General features: G+C 37.6%; 2 protein-coding genes across 3 annotated transcripts; one reads left to right on the top strand and one right to left on the bottom strand.

Annotated features, from left to right (window-relative positions):
- Positions 1-865: 865 nt before the first annotated feature.
- On the top strand, positions 866-1981 carry LOC112200993 (metalloendoproteinase 5-MMP). Its single transcript, XM_024342000.2, has one exon. It carries the CDS (start codon positions 883-885, stop codon positions 1819-1821), a length of 939 nt encoding a protein of 312 aa, XP_024197768.1. The 5' UTR covers positions 866-882; the 3' UTR covers positions 1822-1981.
- A 2921-nt stretch (positions 1982-4902) lies between these two features.
- Positions 4903-14133, bottom strand: LOC112197870 (cadmium/zinc-transporting ATPase HMA3). 2 transcript variants are annotated; one of them, XM_024338790.2, is made up of 10 exons: positions 13821-14133; positions 13305-13533; positions 10771-11031; positions 9077-9174; positions 8693-8948; positions 8455-8592; positions 7803-8130; positions 7266-7468; positions 6866-7065; positions 4903-6457 (listed from the first exon to the last, which is right to left on the bottom strand). In XM_024338790.2, the coding sequence occupies exons 2-10, from the start codon at positions 13510-13512 to the stop codon at positions 4979-4981; spliced, it is 3171 nt and encodes a 1056-aa protein (XP_024194558.1). In that variant the 5' UTR covers positions 13513-13533; positions 13821-14133; the 3' UTR covers positions 4903-4978. The 2 variants fall into 2 exon arrangements, with proteins under 2 accessions (XP_024194558.1, XP_024194559.1); XM_024338791.2 differs by lacking the exon at positions 13821-14133 and having other exon boundaries at positions 13305-13746.
- Positions 14134-21070: the final 6937 nt, after the last annotated feature.

Raw genomic sequence — 21070 nt, forward strand, 5'->3', positions numbered from 1 at the left:
TTGTCCAGCAAAAAAAGAAATAACATTGATGAATATGAACAATCTCATGAAGAAAAAATGATATAAGCACAGATATCCGAAACAGAAATTGTGTCTGTTAGAGAACAATTAATATTATCCGGCACATGCGATCTTTGATTAAGGTCGGGATGTTGATCTTTGACCATATATTGATTTTTTTTTTCCAGTATTTGGATATGTCGATGAGCTCCTTCTTTAATTTGTTCGATATTATGTCCACCATAACTTTCTGGCATATCCGGGGGAGGTTAGCATTGTTAGAATCGATGAAAGAAGTCCTAAACAACATAAATTGTACCTAGATTTCAATTACAAAATAACCATGTGAAAAACTAGTTTTTGGCAATATCAATATGACATTTCATCATCTATAAATTGAATTTAGGCTTTTTCGTATATGAATTATCTTGCTAGAATAACCAGTAGGGAATGAAGTTAAGTATTATTCTGGTAGACTGCAGAAAGTTATAGGCTTATAGCATATAGCAAAATTTCCTACAAAGCTGAAATTTTTACCTCATTTTAATATGATAGAAAAAAAAAAAAAAAAAAAAGGATAAACGTGGTGCTATTGGCTTATTCAGCTTATTTTAGATTTTCTTGGTTTTTAACCCTAAAACTTGAATATAATACGTTTTTTCTTTTAATTGAGCAAGTCGAGTTATGTTCCATATTTGTTTAAAAAGAGGCTAGCTTAATTGAAGCTGTATAGAATTAGTTGCCACGTTTATATTTCGCATGGAGTGAAAGGCATGAGTGAGACTTAATCATGAAATGATCTAGCTTGGGTCTATAAATAGAACTACTAGCTACCATGCATCATATTATTTATAAGGACAATTAGTACATACGTAGTTTTAAATGGCCTCAAAAACTCTCCCTCCCTTCACAATACTCACTCTCAATCTCCTTTTCATTCCCCTTTCTCTCCTCTCTTGTCCAACTTCATCAGAATCCCAGAGTCACACAAACTCATCATCATCGCCATTCGAGTTTCTGGAGCATCTCAAGGGGTCTCACAAGGGTGATCACATTCAAGGCATCCACGACCTCAAACTCTACCTTGAAAAATTCGGTTACTTAAGCTACGGAAACGACAAGAACCACACTCATGCTGACGATGACGATTTCGACGACGTCGTTGAGTCGGCCGTCAAGGACTACCAGCACTACTACCACCTCAGAGCCACCGGAACCCTTGACGGCAAAACCGTTTCCAAGATGATGACGCCCCGTTGCGGTGTGCCAGATCATATTGGCGTCCACAAAATCGACAATAGTAAAAAGGATCACATTAATGAAGTCTCTCACTATTCTTTCTTCAGCAAAAAGCAAAAATGGCCTCCTGCCAAGTACCAGCTCACCTACGCTTTCGCTCCGGGCACTCCATCCGAAGCCAAGAGTCCGGTTGCACAAGCTTTTCAAACGTGGGCGGCCAGCACTCACTTCAAGTTCAGACGACACAAAGATTACAAGAAGGCTGACATAAAGATCAGTTTCGAACAAGGGGATCACGGAGATGGGAGCTCATTTGACGGCGCCGGTGGGATTCTAGCTCATGCTTATGCACCGACTTATGGAAAGGTCCACTACGACGCCGACGAGCCCTGGTCCGTCGGCGCCTTGGAAGGTTATTATGACTTGGAGACAGTGGCTTTGCATGAGATTGGTCACCTTCTCGGACTTGCTCATAGCTCGGTTGAGGGAGCTATCATGTACCCTTACATCTCTTCTGGAGTTACCAAGCTGGATTTGCATCATGACGATATTCACGGAATTAGAGCTTTATACAAATCTTGATTAATAAGCCAAAGTGGGTTTAGTGCGTTTTAGTTTTATTTAAGTTGATTTGCTTGTGGTATTATTTGGAGGTTTTGTTCTCGCTTAATCAGGGGTTGAAGCCTAAATAAGGTCTTGCCTAATTTATGTGTTCTAAAATTCAGATGCTAGAATTTAAACTTTAAACCTGTGTTCATTGCTGCGTCAAGATTTAAATCTGATTTTTGCATGCGTCCTACCGTCTTCCTTGTATTGAAAGAAGATAGCAGAAGTTTGGCACAAAGAAGAGGCATTAATTTATTTAGGTGAAAATACTATCTTAACGCAATCCTGACCCAATTTTAAAAGCAGCAAACATTTTGAGGTGAAAATGTTTGTTTTTCTATAGAAGAAAATATAATATACATTTCTATAGAGCAACGTCGTGATGATATGAACAATAATGCTTGTATTTGTTTACCATGAAGCCTAGTGATGATTAACCATGAAGCCTAGCGATGATTATCTCAGTTTTCATGATGGGTTGGTATATGAACATATTTGGCTCATTTCTAAACAACTAACTTTTTAGGGTCTAAGGTTTGTCAGAATGTATATGGTATTGGAACGTAGAATGTAGACAGGTTTTTCTTCTGGCAAGTGTAGAATATAGGTTCCAAAAAGTTCTTGGCTCGATTTCCCCACTTATTTGTACATTCATTTATGGTTAAGATGAGGCCCTACCTATAAGTTTCCTCAATGATCAATTACTGCAAGATTTAATTAACCATGAAGCCCAGTGATGATTATCTACTTATTGTGTTGTTATTAATGACATGAACTATAATGCTTGTATTTGTTTTTCAGGGCTGAAGTGCTTGAATACATGAAGAGAACAGACATACTCATAAAACGACTCCTAGAGAACTAGCTTGTACAGGTTTATTCAAATGGTGGGTTGCTGTTGTGGTGGTGGTTATGACTACTATATGGTAATGTTAAGGAGGAAGGAGCTCAGCTTTGCAGAGATGGCCACCTTAGCTATTATGGATGTAATTATTTGTGGAAGCTTTGGAGTTTTGTTTTTTGTTTTGGAGATACAAGAGAGATTCGTAGATGTGATCCTTTCTATTTTGTGGATACAAGTAGCATTATTGGATCCATTTATGGGATTATAACAGCTATTTATTATGAAAAATTACTGTTTATTTGGTCAATTTTTGGTTCCAGCTGAATCTGAATCTTGGCATTACCAAATCAAACAACAGTAGGAAAAATGAAAAATATGTCATCTGATGAGATTTATAGGGTAGAATCAAACAAAATTTCTAAAATTCACACAACAGTTTTTACTGATATCATTATTGGATACACACAAAAACAACAACTATTAGGAAAAACCATTGTCTCAAATGGTAGATTATAACGGTTAGAGTTATATGTGTCGTGTGAAAGCACACATGCACTAAATTTTTAAGTCACCACACCACATCTATGCCAGTGTGTATAGAATTTACACAATGTCTTAAAAATAAAAAAAACAACTTCTGAACAACAAAGAGACAAGGCTGGGATCATTAAAACCGTGGTGTGAATAAAAGTCACACCACAGCAAATTGTTGTCGACAGATCTGCCGATCCCATCAGACGATGGAGTCGGCTGCACGCCATCGACCCTATGATCGGTATACAACAGTTGAAAAACAATCGTCTAATGACGTTTCATCAGACGACGCTTCGATAGACCACAGAAATTTACAACATGAGATGACAGTTTTAAACCATTGTGTGAAGCCTTTTGTGTAGTAGTGGACCAAAGTTCCTAATTAGTAAACACTTGGGGAAGTATATATATGCAACGAGATGCAAACATTTTTAATTCATTGCATAATAATAAAAAATAATAAAAATGAGAGCTCTCGCTCTCCCTTCTCTCTGGCGGCTAACTCTGGGGTTTTGCCATTCGATTTCCTTGACCTGCGATGGATTTCGCGTAGCCTGGCCTTCAAGTCTTCTAGACTCGAGCATCTTCCCCTTTCAACCAGTCGGTTGCTACACCTTCATCCCACCATCTTTTCGTCGGGTCTCAATTCCCAAGGGTTTGGCCCGTGTTCACTCCGCTCTCCTCTTTTGGGAGGGAGATGGGTGGCGGTGTTGTGGTCTAGGGGACCCAAACTAGATCTGGGATCCCGACCCTATTGTCTAGTGGCACTTGATTGCTATGCGTCGAGCGCTTGGACGCAGGAGTTCGTCTTGGCTTTAGGCGGTGTCGAGGATGCAGGGTCCCTAGGTCAAGGTACTACAGATGATGATGGTGCCAAGTCCTCCTAGCGAAGGATCTTCCGATCTATGGCTCGGCAGAATAGGACGAGGTGTGCTGGGGCTGATTGAGGTTGGTGGTGGCGGCGCTGTAGGTTTTTCCATTGGCGACTTTCGACTGCTGTAGTGGGAGCGCAGACGTTTGGGTATCCAGAGAAGGTCTGATAGGGTGCCCATATACTTGGGTGTCCAAATCAGTTTTAGGTGGGCTTGGGCTTTTATCAAGTTTGCTTTGGCAGATTTGATTTTGGGCCCGGGCCGGATTTGGATCCGTATTTGGGACCTGGGTCGCATTCAAATCCGGATCTTGAATTCAAGACAGATGCTCATATTGATCTGGTATTGGTTCTGGTTCTTAGGAGTTCGTTTGCTAATTTTCGAGTTTTTGACACTCTCGGTTACTTTCGGACTCCTGGTGAGTGATTCACCTCTCCTAGGTAATCATATCACCGGTTACGGTTACGGTTACTTTTACTTTTACACTGCTCTCGTGACATATGCAGTGCAGCGATGTCGTTCGGCTTCAAGTCACATCCTGGCTACCTTCCATTCTAGATGCGTATGTGCATCTTGTTATCTTTTATTGTTTTTTCTTCATTAAAGATGCGTTTGTGCATCTTGTTATGCTTTTTTGTTTTCTTTCGATGCTTATGCATTGCTCCATGTACTCAGTTTTCATCTAATATAGTTTGTCATCTTTCCTCTCAAAAAAAAAAAAAAAAAACTCATTGCATATTGTTTAAGTTCTCTTATCATAGCCGTGCTAGCCAAAAATTAATCCCCCTAGCTGAATGCTTTGTACCCTCAATGAAAAGCACGTAGATAAATTTATATATCAAGATATTATCCTTATTTCTGTTGGTCTAGAGTTATTCAATTGTTACTTTGCTAAAGAACCTTGATAGCTAGATTCAATAGGTCCATGTCCACTACAGCATTCCTTCATGTAGCTTTTGCAGCATCCACCAAATTCTCTTTTTTCCAACATACAGGCCATCGGTTGTGAACAACACACCTCATTTCCCCTTGTTCCTAAGCTGATGCAAGGATGTGGGGACGCTGATTCTGTGTGGTTACTACTCTGCACAATATCGATAGTCATATGAGGAGGTGATTTTTGATCTTGATGATGATAATGCTGATGTTGTTGTTGATGATGATGATGATGATGATGCTCCTCACAGCTTGTTCTAGCTATTTGTTCAGAAGATTCATTGCTGCTATGTTCTTTGTCACAATGACTTGAGTGGCAATGATCGATACTCTTTGATCTCCAATTTTCCTCCAAAGCAGCAGCAGAATGGTGGTTGCAGTCTTTTTTCTCATGGATTCCATGACTCTCTCCACAACTACCATGACCATGCCTTACAGTCAAGTGAGTGCACCCATGATCTTCACATGAGCTGAAATTTTCAGTCTGCAAACAGCCATGCTTGTGATTAATTTGTGACTCCAGATCATGATTATCACAGTTCTTTGCCTCATGCAAGTCATCATTTCTTGGGCAACTGTGAATCTCCTCCGAACCCTCACACTTACAATTGTCAGCCAAGCTTGCCTTCAGAGGACTAGGCTGGCAGTCTGATCCACAACTCTGAGAAGAACACTTTGGAGGTACACACGCTACTACTGTTTTGCTTTCCGAGCAACAATGCTGGTTTGTGTGAGTGTGGTTTTGCCTATTGCTTCCATGGTTATGAGATCTGCAGCTTCCATGATCATGGTGCTTTGCCTCATGTAAGTCACTACTGCATTTATGATTGCCAGGCAAGCTCGAATTAGAACTAGGCCTGCATTCTGATTCGCACCTCTGAGAAGCACACCTTTGAGACTTGCACGCTTCTGCAACTTTTTGCTCAGAGAAACACTTCTGGTTTCTGTGAGAGTGGCTGTGTTCATGTTTTCCATGATTATGTACATGTTTCTCTCCATGCCTGTGAGTTCCTTGCAAAAGTAGCATGCTGTTCAATATCACAAGCAAGCATGTCCCAACATCTGCAAGAACTGCTGCCCAAACAAGTGGATGTCCTGCAAATGCCAGTGCAAGAATACCAACTTTAGTACTGATTGATAAGATCACATTCTCGATCACTTTTCGTTTGGCTCTTCTTGCAAGCTGGATTGCCTTCGGTAGTTTCCTGACATCATTTGACATTAAAATGATATTCCCAGTGTCTTGAGCAAGGGCTGACCCTGAAATGCCCATCGAGATACCAATATCAGCTGTGGCCAAAGCAGGGGCATCGTTGATGCCATCCCCAACCATGGCTGTGTTTCCTTCCATTTTAAATTCTTTAATGATTTTTGCCTTGTCTTCAGGAAGAAGTTCTGCGTGCACTACATCCAGAGCTTGCTCAAGCTGCAGATCAGGTAAAGTTGCAACTATTAATATCGATTTTCTTAAATTACAAGGAAAATGTATATGCAGTTTTAGATCCATATATAGTGATCAGACAGGTCCTAAAGTACATCACAGAAACGATTGAATGACAGGTTATAGCATTGCTAACAAAAATGACTTGGTTGCACATGGTGGTTCATTGCTAAAGATGATTTAACTAAGAGAACATTACTATTAACAACATTTATACCAGATTAGGCAACCCCAAAATACTCTTAATCAGAAGGAAGGTCAACTCGAGAAATATCTGAATCTGAAGTCCGGAGGTATTACCCTATTATTTCAGCACTATCATTCATGAACAGCATGTAGTTAGGAAATTATGTGAAGATATGCATGTGAAGGCTAAGAAATTAAATAATGCACCTGCTCATTTGCTTGCGTAGCTGCGGCATGGCTATCTCCAGTAAGCATGGCTGTTTTAATACCCAATTTCTTCAGCTCCCTAACAGCATCTGCAGCCCCAGTTCGACAGGCATCAGACAGTGTAAAGACTCCAGCAGGGGTTCGTTCACAGTATATGTACCCTATAGTCTTGCCACCCTTAGATCCTTCAATGGTTGGAACTGCCATCTCAAAAACATTAATAGTCAGAGCTTCTGAGATTAGAAGATCGCAATGAATTGCAAAGAACCATGAGAACATTTAGCTTGACCAACTTGGTGTACGGGAAAAGAACATGAACCAAAATTTTTGGAGTCACTTGCTATATCCGAATACAGCTTAAAGAAAATATGTTGCACTAGAATATGTAACTTGGTCTCACTTGTTTCACAAGACGCTCTCAAAGCTATTCTTTTGCTTCCAATATAAATATCTTGTCCATCAATCTTTCCATGGATGCCTTCCCCAGGAAAGTTTTCGAAGTTCTCCACATTTTCAGGGTTTGGCTCAATTGAAAATGATCTTCCGTAATCAACAAGAGCTGCTGCCATTGGATGACTAGCCTTCCTCTCAATGCTTGAAACCCTTCAAAATAGATTTTATGCCTAACATTAGTAAACTAACAATCATGTAGTAACATTAGTTCTATTATCTTTATGGTGAGATTTTTCAATTAATTGGACAATTCCTTTTCATTCACTAGATGGAAAATGAATTGTAGTTTTTAGAATTATTTGAGGATGATAGAAGCATGGAACACTTCCAACATAACAAACTTAATATTTCTCATCCAAGTGAAGAACTCAATGTTACTTTTCTGATATCCTTCAGGTTGCAGTAAAGCAAAACTTTAAAGAAGGTGAAATATAATTCTGTGTATGTGTTTCAACATTCTGATATATAGAGGTGTACTCCTCACCAGTAAATCAAAGTGTTCAAGCTAATGTCGTCACGGAGAGATTGAAAATCCATCACCACAAATTCACCCCTTGTTATCGTACCAGTTTTGTCAAAAGCCATGATTTTGACTTTAGCAAGAATCTCAATGAAGTCACCCCCTTTGATCAAAAGACCAGAAGTTGCTGCTTTTGTAAGTGTGCAGAAAGTCACAACTGGTGTAGAGAGGATGAGTGCACACGGACAAGCACTTACTAAAACAACCAAAGCCAAGTGAAACCATTTGCTCCAATTATGAACACGTAATGCAGCTGGTATCGCTGCAATAGAAATCGATATGACTAGGACCGCTACACAACAATAACAGGAAGTGTTTGATTAGAACTCTTTGCATGTTCTCTAGTTAGTACTGGAAACATGGGAAAAGCATTTGGTCACTAAAAGGTGGAAAGGTTGAAATGTGTTCTTGGCACCAGTTTGGCATGTTGTACTGCCAGACTGTCGATTTGAATCATTGACATTATTTCTGAATTACGGTAATGTTTCACATTCTAACAATATAATGTGTCAGGTAGTTGGCAAGAGAACACTAGCCCCAAGGAATAGAAGATAAGAGATTAACTCGGTGATAACATAACTTATGAGAACAGGAAGTGCATTGGCAGCAAACTAACCTGGAGTATAAAACTTTGCACACTTATCAATGAATCTCTCAGTGCGGGTTTTGCTGTTTTGAGCCTCCTCCACCAGTTTAGACATTTCAGCAACCACGCAGTCTTCAGCTAAGGCTGTAGTTTTCACACTAATATAACCTTTACAAAAAATGCAAATTAATCAGTAAACATAAAAAGTAGACGTCTCCTTTGGACAAAAAAACAGAGGAACAAAATGTAGGAGGGAGATTCACATTACCATTGAGATTGACGGTGCCAGCCCAAACAGTGGAGTCCTTTTCCTTTGTAACTGGATATGACTCTCCTGTTAGTGTTTTCTCATCCACCTCACCTTTGCCATCAACAACTATTCCATCAATGGGAATAACTTCACCAGCCTTCACAGCAAGAAGTGTGTTTAACTTGACCTCATCAACATCCACAACTTCTCCTGTATCCGCTAACACTGCTTTCTGAGGGCCCATACTCATCAACGATGACATCACTGCTTTTGCCTGTGTACACAACATGGTGATAAGGGAATGTCAATGATGATGTTTAGCCATTTTATGATCTATAATTAATAGTCATTCTTCCCTCTGATAACATTCATTTGTTCAAACTAATGCACAACTTTGCTAACCTTGTGCCCTGCCCTTGACTCAAGCCACTCTGCGATGGTGAAGAGAAAGACAATAGTGCCAGCTTCCAGATAATCATTCAGAGCAATTGTGCCAATCACTGTAGAAAATATACACTGTATGAGTTACCAACACCAGTATACATATAATAAACTAATCCTATGTAAATTTACAAACACAGAAGTTCAGAAACAACAGTGGTCAACTGGTCATCTTATATTTTATATTAACAATACCTTGATCGCAATAATCATTAGCATAAGGTCAGGATGTCGACTACGAGATGTTATGGCCTTTAAAATTTTCTAGTGACATCTTGGAAAGAAAACTGTAATTACGTTATCAAGTTTTTATTCATCTTCCCTTGTGTGCCTTTTTGAACCAAATTGCAGTAACAATGACGTTCACAATCGATTTTATTTTATTTTTCAATTTTTTTAATATTTAATTTATACCTCATCAGTAAACGAAGAATCACACATATACCACATCACTAAAGGTAAATCCTTAATGGACATTGTAGACCAGAAGTACCAGAATACGAATAGCTAGTTAGTGCATATGGCCATATACCACACTATTTTGTGTAGGGCAGATAAAATGATTTATGAACCGTGACATATATCACTCAAAAATTGGAAGCCAACTTGAATCAGCCAAAACATGGTCAACCAATGTAGACTATAAGGAGGGGAACTGGAAACCTTGCTAAGCAAGCATGTCTACTGGCTGATTCTAAAGCTGAGAAGAAATGTCGAAAATGTAAAACTTCTTCAAAGCATTTCACCCATAGATTTTCGTACTTGTTCTTAATAGAAGGTGGTGTCCTTGTCCTTAAGAATGTGTATACTGTATAGTGTATATATCAATCCGATACTAAAATTCGAAGTCAATACTAGAAAACCCTAAGAAGAATCTGTTAGCCTCACTTGGTGAGCGTGACGTGCTATATCCTGAAACCAAGGATATCTCTTGATTAAATGGAAGGGGTAAGTTTGATGCTTTAGTTTCTGTACAAAATCCAAATTGTAAAAAAAAAAAAAAAAAAAATAATAATAATAATAATAATAATAATAAATAAATACACACACCCTTTGTTCTGATAATCCAAAAGGTAAAATACAAGATGGGTGGTTCGGTGGGGCAGCAACTTTGAGTCTAATACTAAATAAATCGTATTAGAAAGCTCGGTGGGGCGGTGGGGGCAGCAACTTTGCTTCATTGAAAAGAGAATACCAGAAAGCTCGGTACCCAGAAGAAAGAAAATGCCACACTACAATACAGCCAAAAATGACCCAGAATTCTAACACGTCTTCCTAAATAAATCATACGCTTTTTTTTTCTTTTTTTTCTTTTTATGCGAAATAGTATGCTTTCCTTGAAAAATAAAAAGCAAAAGAAGGGTAACTAGGACATTCAATTTTGTAATTTTGATAATTTAAAAATAAAAATAAAGGCAAAGCGAAGTAATAAAGAGAAACCCTAGAAGCATTTAAATTGTCTTATATTTGCCAAAATTTTTAGCTGTCGAACAATCATATGCTCACTACATGGTGTGTTCTCAAATGCATGACGTGTCATTAAACCCATGTTTTTTGCCAGTCAGATCTAAAGCTGTCATGTTCAAAACTAGAAAATTAGGCAAATAGAGTGTAAAGCTGAATTATAGGAGTAGATATTGACAGGCCATACATACCTGCAACAATCATAAGGATGTTGATGTCAAGCCTCAGATTTCGAATGGATGCTATGCCTTTCATAGCAATAGGGAAAATGCCGACAGCGACCGCACAGAGAGCAAGCCATCCCAGTGGTCGATATACGAATTTGAGAAATGAAGGCAACAGAAGGACGCCACTGGCAATTGCATATGGACTCGGCCATTTTTGCTTGAAATTGTCCTCTGCCCCATACACTCTCACATTTGCTTCTAGTCTTGCTTGGTTCAATTCCTTAACTGCATTAATAAGGAAAACCCATCACCAAAACAACATTTAGACAAACTTCCACATCAAAATCAATCCATTTGGGAACTCGTTATCACATTCAATTATCCAACTTCTAGCTGCTGAAATGTCATTAGGTGATTAGGGTGACAGTTTTTCTAAACATTGGGGGCAGGTTGGTTTGTTTCCCCGATCAGTTTATATGTAGGCGAGTGCAGACGGTGGCTACGTTCCTTTTCTTCTCTGTTTGGGGTCTGGTGCGGATGTGATTTAGCAATCTAGTTCTCTGACGGAGTGGATTGGGTGCTTAGGATCTTCGACTTAGTGCAGATGGGTTGCTCGGGAACTTCGACGGATTTCTTCGAGATCAGGCCGGAGATCGCTTCTCTCCCTCTGCTGATCTGGATTGGGTTCATTGGAGGCTGGGTTGGGGTTCAAAGGGACATGGATTTTCTGACTTTGGACGGTGGTGGTTAGTGGCGGTGTTTGGATCGGTGGATTGCACTTGTAGCGACAGAATGGGGCTGTATATGCACTCGGTGGGTTTGCTGGCATGGCGGTGTCAAAGTACAGATGGTTGATGTCCTTTTGGCATTCGTTCAAGTTTCCAGTGATCGCTGTTCACCGTCCGATGTCGGCTCTTTCGGGAAGCGAGGTGGTTCGCCGCGACTTGTGTTTTTAATTTTTTTTATTAGGGTTTTATTTTGGTTAGGTGTTGTTTAGGTTTAATTTGTCCCTAATCTTTTTGAGCTAGAGTTGTTTGGGTTGGTACGGTGGTTTTGGCATTGTTATGGTGTCATCTGTGAGTATTTGTTATTTTTAATTTAGATATTTTTTTGTTGTCAATGTAATAAAGGGGCGCTCCTACTGGTAGTTTTGGTATATGGTGTTAGAAGGGGAACTTAGCTGTAAGGATGTATCGAGACTTCTGAGATAGGTTATTAGGTTATAGCTGAGCCCCTATCAGCTCATGACATCTGTAATCGATGGTTCTATATGTAGGGTATGAGTAAGTCCTCTTCTCTAGTTGAGATTTATTGTGTCATCCCCGTGGTGTACTCTCTTAGATTGATGAATTTCTTTGTTTCTCAAAAAAATGTCATTAGGGTGACAAGGGCATTGTTGGCTCAAACAAGACACTTAACACTAACTAAAAAGTCGATTTTTTTTTTATCAAAAAGTACTCTACCACTTACAAAAAAAAAAGTTGATTTTTGGTCAAAAGGTAGTCTACCACTTACAAAAAACAGTTTTCTTGGAAATATCTTTATTAGAAGTGGACGTACAATGCATTGATTTGATTCTAATTAGACGTGGGAATCCATCCTAAAAAAGCTAGTGATGACTACATATGTTCCCGTTCTTATGATAGCAACACACACAAATCCTTTTTACTATAGAAAATTCTATGTGCGTCAACTATACTCTTTCAAATTATGCTCAAAACTCACACAAAGCATGTGAGGCATTTAGCAATTAATATTGTACAAGGATCACAAGAAATATTAGGTAAAAACATACAAGGAACTAACAGAAAGCCAATTAGAGTAAAATTGATACAGTAGTAAAGCATATATAACATTTCCTTAACGTAAAAAGAAGAAAAATATGACAGTTACATGCAACAAAAGTTGATGATGGGGGGGATGGGGGGCAATGAAGTATGAAACATGTGGAACTGAATTATGAATTATAAGAAATGAAAACAATGGTACTATGCGAATTTGGGTAAGAAACGGATTTATACCAGTTGGTATGACGTTTGTTACATTTGGACCGTTACTAGCATGGTTCATATGCACATATTTATAAATTTTAACCCACAACATCCTATCTGCCTCCATATCTTTTGGTTTCATAACAGTTCATGCTCTACCTATTCATCACTCACTAGCAGAAAAAGAGACGTGTCTACCGACCACTACACCTCATCATTCACCTTTGTCTGAACAAATTTTGCTTTCTGATTGTGCAAGCAAGCAATATCAGAATTTGATCACCTTTTTCTTTTGGAGAAGAAAGAATCTGATCACTTTTCTTGCATAAATTTTGAAAAATCAATGACCAACAGTGACCATCAATCATCAACAAACTTGAAGCATAGCCAAAAAAAAAAACAAAACAAAACAAAACAAAACAAGAGCCACAAAATCAAGTAACCTTCCTACCTATCTGTGTCAGTAAAGCCTCATTTGGTATAATATCTAGAATTACAGATCGAGAAGTTGATTACTGAGTACTTCTCTTTCTTTCTTCATAAAATAAGAATCTGAGGGTACTTTACCAATTTGAAGCTGAGAAATGAGGAGGCTATCATGAACAACAATCACAGTTCTTGTAGCCACAACCACAGAAACCTCTTTGACACCAAGAAGAGGCTTCAGGATGTTCTCAACTAAAGGCACTTCTGATGAACAGCACAAACCCAACACATCAAAATAGCTTTTCTGCAACTTTTTAGCCGCCTTGTTTTGGTCCTGCTGGCCAGCCATGGTGCTTAGATTCTCAAAGGTCTGCAAATACAGAGAGAAAACTTTATGGTGGGCAATTAAAAATGACAATGAAGAATTAAAAATTGGGCTTTTGGGTGCATGATTCTATTGCAAAGGCATAATCTTTGTCTCTGTTTATGTCTGAGTCTCAGAGAGAGAAAGAGATAGAGAGTTGTAAAGGCCAAGCGGTGGAAAGAAAACCCAGAGCAGTGTATATTTTATACAAAAAAAAGGCGGTGAGAGCCCCTTTGAATCAAAATGTGATAAAGATGGAGTCTTTAAGAGGTTTAAAGAAAGAGCACACCCACCTTATAGCTAACCAAACCTTTCAAATTTCTTCAAAAGATTTATTTCAGATTTCTAAGCATTGGTAGGCAAAGTTTGGGAGTTCAAGTAGGTGAAGCTCTTATGGGGGTACTTATATAACAATGGAGAGGGAGAGCGAGGGGACGGGATCATTAAGGACATGAACAAAAAAGATTTGATTTGAGTGGATGACTCATAAATTAATAGTGGAGAATCAATATTGGGGAGGGAGAAAGAATGGAATCCACATATGAACACATGTATACAGCTTGTTTTATAGCCTCGGGCATATGTGCTCTAGTGTAAGGATTTTCATAACATGTTACAACTTTGATTTTGCGTTGTTTCTTTCCCGTTTATGGGTAGTTCTTCATTCTCTCTTTATGTTGGCGTGCAATATTGTTCTTGTTTTTTTTTCTTTCTCTTCACTAGCTTTTTCTATCAATTATTACTATCATTACTCTTTTGGGAAACCGCCAACTCCTATTGAGACCAAAGAGAACACAGTTTTGCAATTACATCATAAATATAAAAGGCACCGATCTCTACATTAAAAAGTGAAAGGTAGAAAAAGTAGAATTAGCTAATTTACAAGCCACAACATTAACTTAATGTTAAGCATGAGTAAAATAAGAACATAACATCTCTTCAAGATGAAAGATAATGTTATCATATATGTACACAACATATATATGACATATGAGGTATGACAGTATAATATTATCTTATATTATGGGTAAAAAGAAATCTCAATAATATTGTTCTTGTTTGTTGGGAATCACTCTACTACAATGGTTGATGTGTAAAATATTAGATTGAAATTTCATATATGTTCACTTGGTAATCAGTGTCCATGAAATTTCGAGTCAGTTACTATTGGATTTAAATTAAAATGCTGAGATTAAATGAAAGTATTCTAAAAGTTTCAATGTCATCTCAGTTACTAGGTTTATATGTAAAAGTTTGCTTGCTTAACTATCAAAATGTTACCTATCATTCAAAACCTCTACACCAATCTCACTAATAATATTGTTCTTGTTTGGCCGGATCATTATGCTAATCGTCTCTTAGTGGAATGAGTCATATGGGGATCGCAGATACGATGTTCCAAAACCATTCATGTGTAGTAGATCTTTATTTGTTCCTAAAAGACTTCATATATCACTCTGTTTTTTTTTTTATTGGTCTTGAAACCATATGACTTTAACAAGCTCAAAAAATGCATGCACGCTGGTGTGGTGCCCCCTTGTATATATTTGAGGGTATTGTAGCAAAAATTAAGCTCCTAAAAAAAGTACCTACCTACCTATCCGAGTTAAGATCCTCGCTGGATCAGAATGGGTTGAGTACTAAAATATGCTCCAACAAAATAAACTTTCAACAAAAACTATCGATGCAATAAAGTGCATTTTATTGTCAGAGAATAATTGTTACCATAGTATTGACTTACTTTTAGTATTTTTGTTCGAGTTTTTTTTAACACTAATATGTTAAAACTATATTGGATTTTGACCTATCATTATCTATGTTTTAGTAAATAAATCTGATTAAAATCTTGTTCCAATCATTAGGAGGTATATAGTAATATAAAACCTATATACCTAATGAGTTAAGTATGTCAACTCTTTAGTTAGGAATTCATTACTTACGTAGTTAGGTTACAAGTTAAGCCTATGAATATGTGATACATTAGGATGCCAATATAAATAAAGTGCTTATGGTCCTGCTCTCTCTGTAACATAAAGCATAAAGTCCTACCCCATTGAAGGAGCTTAAAACCAGAGAAGATGAGAAGATCAAGGCTTATGGAGTTGTACGAGTCCAATCAACTGATGCTCATGATGTCTATCATGAATGAATCAGGTGATTTATTTAAACCATGTAGCACTAGTTCATGTTGCCATTGATTAATATAGTTGTGTTTATGTTATTTTTGATTTGATCCTTGGATTGTGTTATGTTCATTTGGTTACATAATAGAGTTTGAACTCTTTTGTCTCGGTTGTCAGACTTAAAATAACCAATGTAATACTTGGACTCTTTTTGTTTAGATACCATATATAATATGCTTGATAAACTCTCTATAGATGGTGTGGCTCACCCTAGCCGCTTAGATATAAATATATGTCAGACTCGTATTATGAAATCAAATATCTAGTAAAATTATTACTCTCTCTCTCTCTCTCTCTCTCTCTCTCTCTCTATTAAGGTTAGATTTCACAAGCACTTTTATTGATGGCGCCTTTTTGCTACATACCTAGCATTTTCCTAAGATCCTTGGTGGTTCATGACTAAAGCTAGCCTGAAGATATACTCTCTGTTGTTGGTTGCTATGTGTCTCGATTGTTTTGGGTCCATCTTCGGATCTGGCTTAAACTCTTTTGAGTATTTTCTATTATCACTATAAGATTAGGACATTGGACACGAGGAACAGGTCCGAATCGGATCAGAATAGAAGATTCAGTACAGTTTTTGGCATTTGAAATCACAGTTTGGTTCGAACTGAATCAAAGTATTAAATTACTAATTCGGTTTCGATTCTCATTTTGAAATATTAATCTATACTATATTTAAAAAAAGAGACTTTATTAGCCTAAGTATATGTGAAAAGACAATAAATCCTTAAACCTTGTATTAATTTTAGGTGGTGCTATTGGCACACCCATTTTCTCTATTCACACACCCCCCTATATTTTTTCATTATTTTAATACAATTTTTATTTACAAATTACCCTAACTACCCCTCTTGTAATTATGTTTTTTTTTTCTTTTTTCTATTTGACAAGTCAATCATGAATTAAATATCATTATACAATAAACCAATTTTTCTCGTGAATGTCATTGCTGATTAGAGAAAAAAAACTGATGGCCAGGACGAAGTGCAATCTGTCAAATGTTCTACAATTAGTGTGGCAAAGTTTAGGGCTCAGATGAAAAATCACGATGTAACTATGTTTGGAGATTTAGGTATGTCATCATGACTGCTATGCAAAACTGAAGAAAGATATAAGCATATCACCTAAACTAAAGGAGATCCAAAACCTCTCACATTTGATTAAGCAAAGTTGATTCAAGATACTATTCCCAGTGACATAAAGCATTTTGTAGAGTGATAATATGACTAAAGTCAAAATGAAATCAAAGCGTCAATAATTTTAAAACTATCAATCAACTCAAGTCCAAACCATGATTAGCAAGCAAGTCATACAAAAATCAAACTAAGACAAACAGAACACACAAATTTAAAGCTCCTAGTCCACCAAATCGTTGAGAAATTGATCTTTTTAGCCGAAGGCGATGGATTGAAATACACCAAATAATTTCAGTTAGAATCTTACCAGGAATTATGGATTCAAAGGGGCTCGAATGATCACTAAACTCATATTTTTCTTCCAAGTCTCCATTGTAAATCAGATGTAAATTTTTTTTCCAAAGATGGGTCTAAAGTTGCTTGTTCTACTATAATTAAACTTCAAAGCATCACATTGGAAAGATAGAATGACTATGCTAGAGAAGCTTTTGATGGAAAAGAAAAGAGAAAATCGTAAAGAGTTTTGAAGTTCTCTGTGTCTGCAGGAAAATAAGGGTTTAGGATTTGAGAATGATGGACTTGCCAAATAGAAAAAAGAAAAAAGAAAAAGAAATAGAATTTTTAGGGAGGGTAGTTAGTGTAATTTGTAAAAAAAAAAATTTAAATTAAAGTAATAGATAAATAGAAGGGATGTGTAAATAGAGAAAATGGGTGCGAATAGCACCACCTTTCTTTTTCTTTTTTTATATTTTTGAAAAGATGATCAAAGGGTTTCACTCATGCTCCCATGGTGACTCGAACCCATGACTTTGTACATAGGTAGTGGGTGCTCTAGCTACTGAGCTAACACCACTTCGTCCAATAATTGAGTCGTAATATGGTAAATAATAAAATAAAAGATTATATAATAAAGTAAATAAATTATTTTTTCAGACAGTAACCACCCTTAATTCAGATATTCTCCCACTTTGTTTTTTCTCAAATAACTTCCTTTTTTTTTCTCAATATAATGATAGTACAAGCTTTTTTACACATGCAGAGCATGTGAGCAAAAGACTAATTATTTTGAAATGAACTAATATATATATATATATATATATATATATGTTTTTTTTTTTTTTGCTAGGTGGCAATTTTTAAGTTGGTAAAGTTGCCCAAATCTATGCAATCACAATAGTCTTACACACATTATATTTGTTTCTCTAACATAATAAAAAACTCACCTCTCAAACCCTCACTCTCTCTCAGCCACCCAACACCACAACCTCTCTCTCTCTCCCTCCCTCCCTCTCCGCTTATCTTCTCTTCTGCTCTTCCTTTCTTACTCTTCCTTTCTTACTCTTCTGCTTTTATTCAATAAAAGTAACCAAAAATTTTTAATCACTTCTTCCTTTCTCTTATCTTCTCCCTTGATCCCTCTTCTTCCCTCTCCCTCAACCAACATAATTTTCATATCAAGAAATTCATTGACAGTTGTTATAGGTTCAAGATGGAAGTAGATATGGGTCTTCAAAGTCTAATATAAGTCAAATATAACGAAAACCAAGAGATAATTTTGACTGAATAACTCAGATATCACATTCACCTTACAAGAAGGATTTATATACAAATTACAATTGCGCCTAATAAGACAAGTACTACTCCTAAGGTAAGTAGTAAACCTAATAATACTACAGATATTACATAATATTACAGATCACGAAATATTACAGAATATCTACATAAATAAGGTAAGTATGACTCACGCCAACACTCCCCCTCAAATTGGCACATACAGATCACGAATGCCCAACTTGTCAAGTGAGTCATGAAATGCCTTACTCGATACTGCCTTTGTGAGAACATCAGCTAACTGTTCTTCTAAGTGGACAAAAGGAAAAGAGATAAGCTTAGCATCGAGCTTCTCTTTAATGAAATGTCTGTCAATCTCAACATGCTTAGTTTTGTCATGTTGAACTGGGTTGTGAGCAATATCCACCGCTGCCTTATTATCACAATACAAATACATGGCTCGTTTGGGTTTAAATCCCAAATCACGAGGTAAATTTCTCAACCAAAGTAATTCACAAACTCCATGAGCCACACCTCTATACTCTGCTTCAGCACTTGACCTGGCCACAACCTTTTGTTTCTTACTTCTCCAAGTAACAAGATTACCACCTACAAAAGTGAAGTAACCAGAAGTGGATTTTCTATACGTAACACAACCTGCCCAGTCTGCATCCATATAACCACTAATATCCAGATGATTATGCTTTGAAAACATCAAGCCTTTTCCAGGTGCAGACTTTAAATACCTTAGAATACGGATCACAGCTTCCATATGAGTTTCACTTGGATTATGCATGACTGACTCACAACACTAACTACATATGCAATGTCTGGCTGAGTATGTGAGAGATAGATTAATCTGCCAACTAATCTCTAATAGCGAGTCTTCTCTGTAAGAGTTTGATTAGGGTACTCAGCCAGTTTATGATTCTGCTCAATAGGAGTATCAGCAGGTCTACACCCTAGCATTCCTATCTTTGTCAACAAATCAAGCACATATTTTCTCTGGCACAAGAAAATTCCTGAACTCCCCCTGGCGACCTCAATCCCCAAAAAATATTTAAGAGAACCAAGATCTTTCATCTCAAACTCTGATGCAAGCAGATCTTTTAATCTTTCAACCTCCTCTGAATTATCACCAGTAATTATCATATCATCAACATAAATAATCAAGGTAGTTAATTTACCTTCACAGCGTTTCAGAAACAATGTATGGTCAGAGTTGCTCTGCTTGTACCCAAAACGACGCATAGCTTGAGAGAATCTTCCAAACCAAGCTCGTGGTGATTGTTTGAGTCCATACAAGGACTTATTTAACTTACACACAAATCTACCTCCTGTGCTTGCCTCATATCCAGGTGGTAGATCCATATAGACTTCTTCAGCTCTCTATGTCAAAAGGCATTCTTCACATCAAACTGTTGCAAGGGCCAATCTAGATTAGCTGCTAGAGACATCAACACTCGAACAGTATTAATCTTTGCTACTGGAGCAAAGCTGTCCTCATAATCCACGCCATATGTTTGAGTATATCCCTTTGCAAAAAGTCTTGCTTTATACCTGTTCACTGAACCATCTGCATTGTGTTTGATAGTGTACACCTATCTACATCCAACAACTCTCTTTCCTTGTGGAGGTGGCACCAACTCCCAAGTATTATTCTTCTCCAATGCCTCCATCTCTTCATTCATCGCTTGAGACCATTTGGGATCCTTGAGAGCATCCTGCACTTTACTAGGAACACAAACAAAGGATATTTAATTCACAAAAGAAGCATGGGATTTGGATAACCGGTGGGTGGATACAAAGTTAGCTATGACATACTTAGACTTAACATCTAAACATGGTTCATATTGATGAGATGGTTTACCACAGGTGGACCTAAGAGGCAAAAACATACACACTATCACCAATATCAGAGTTAGAAGAAACACCACTAACCTCAAGATTGGGACGCTCCTCAGGGATTGGTTGACAAGGGTTATCTGTATCTAAGAGGGGTGGAGAAGCTTGGCCTTCTTGGAGGGTAGATTATTCAGCAATTGTCTTTTCTGTTTCGGAACTTGTAATGCTTTGTTCGGCAGTTGCATGGCGAAGGGTAGATGATTCAGCAATTGCCTTTTTTGTTTCGAAACTCGCAACGCTCTGTTAGGCAATTGCCTTTTCCGTTTCGGAACTCGTAATGCTTTGTTCGACAATTGCCTTTTCTATTTCTGCAGGAGTGTCGTTGGCTTCAATGGGCTGAATTTTAATCCCATAAGACTTCTCTTCCAAAAAAGTGTGTTTCTCCCCCTGAAGTGAAGGATTGATGAGAGAAAAGTAACATGCATCCTCATAAAAATGTGACATCCATGGTAAAAAAAGCTTTATGTGTAGGAGGATGAAACACTTGTAGCCCTTCTGATTAACACCATAACCCACAAAAACACACTTTAATGCCCTGGCATCGAGTTTGGACCGTTGATTCATAGGAACATGGACGAACAGAACACACCCAAAGACACGAGCAGGCAGATTAGAGAACGAAGAGACAAACACATAATTTGAAAGGGCAGCATATGGGGTTTGACCATGGAGAACAGACGAAGGTAGCCTATTAATGAGATGACAAGCAGTGAGAATTGCATCTCCCCAAAAATACTTAGGCATTTGAGCACTAAATAGAATAGA

Source organism: Rosa chinensis, chromosome 4 (assembly GCF_002994745.2).
Source record: "Rosa chinensis cultivar Old Blush chromosome 4, RchiOBHm-V2, whole genome shotgun sequence".
NCBI classification, from domain to species: Eukaryota; Viridiplantae; Streptophyta; class Magnoliopsida; order Rosales; family Rosaceae; genus Rosa; species Rosa chinensis.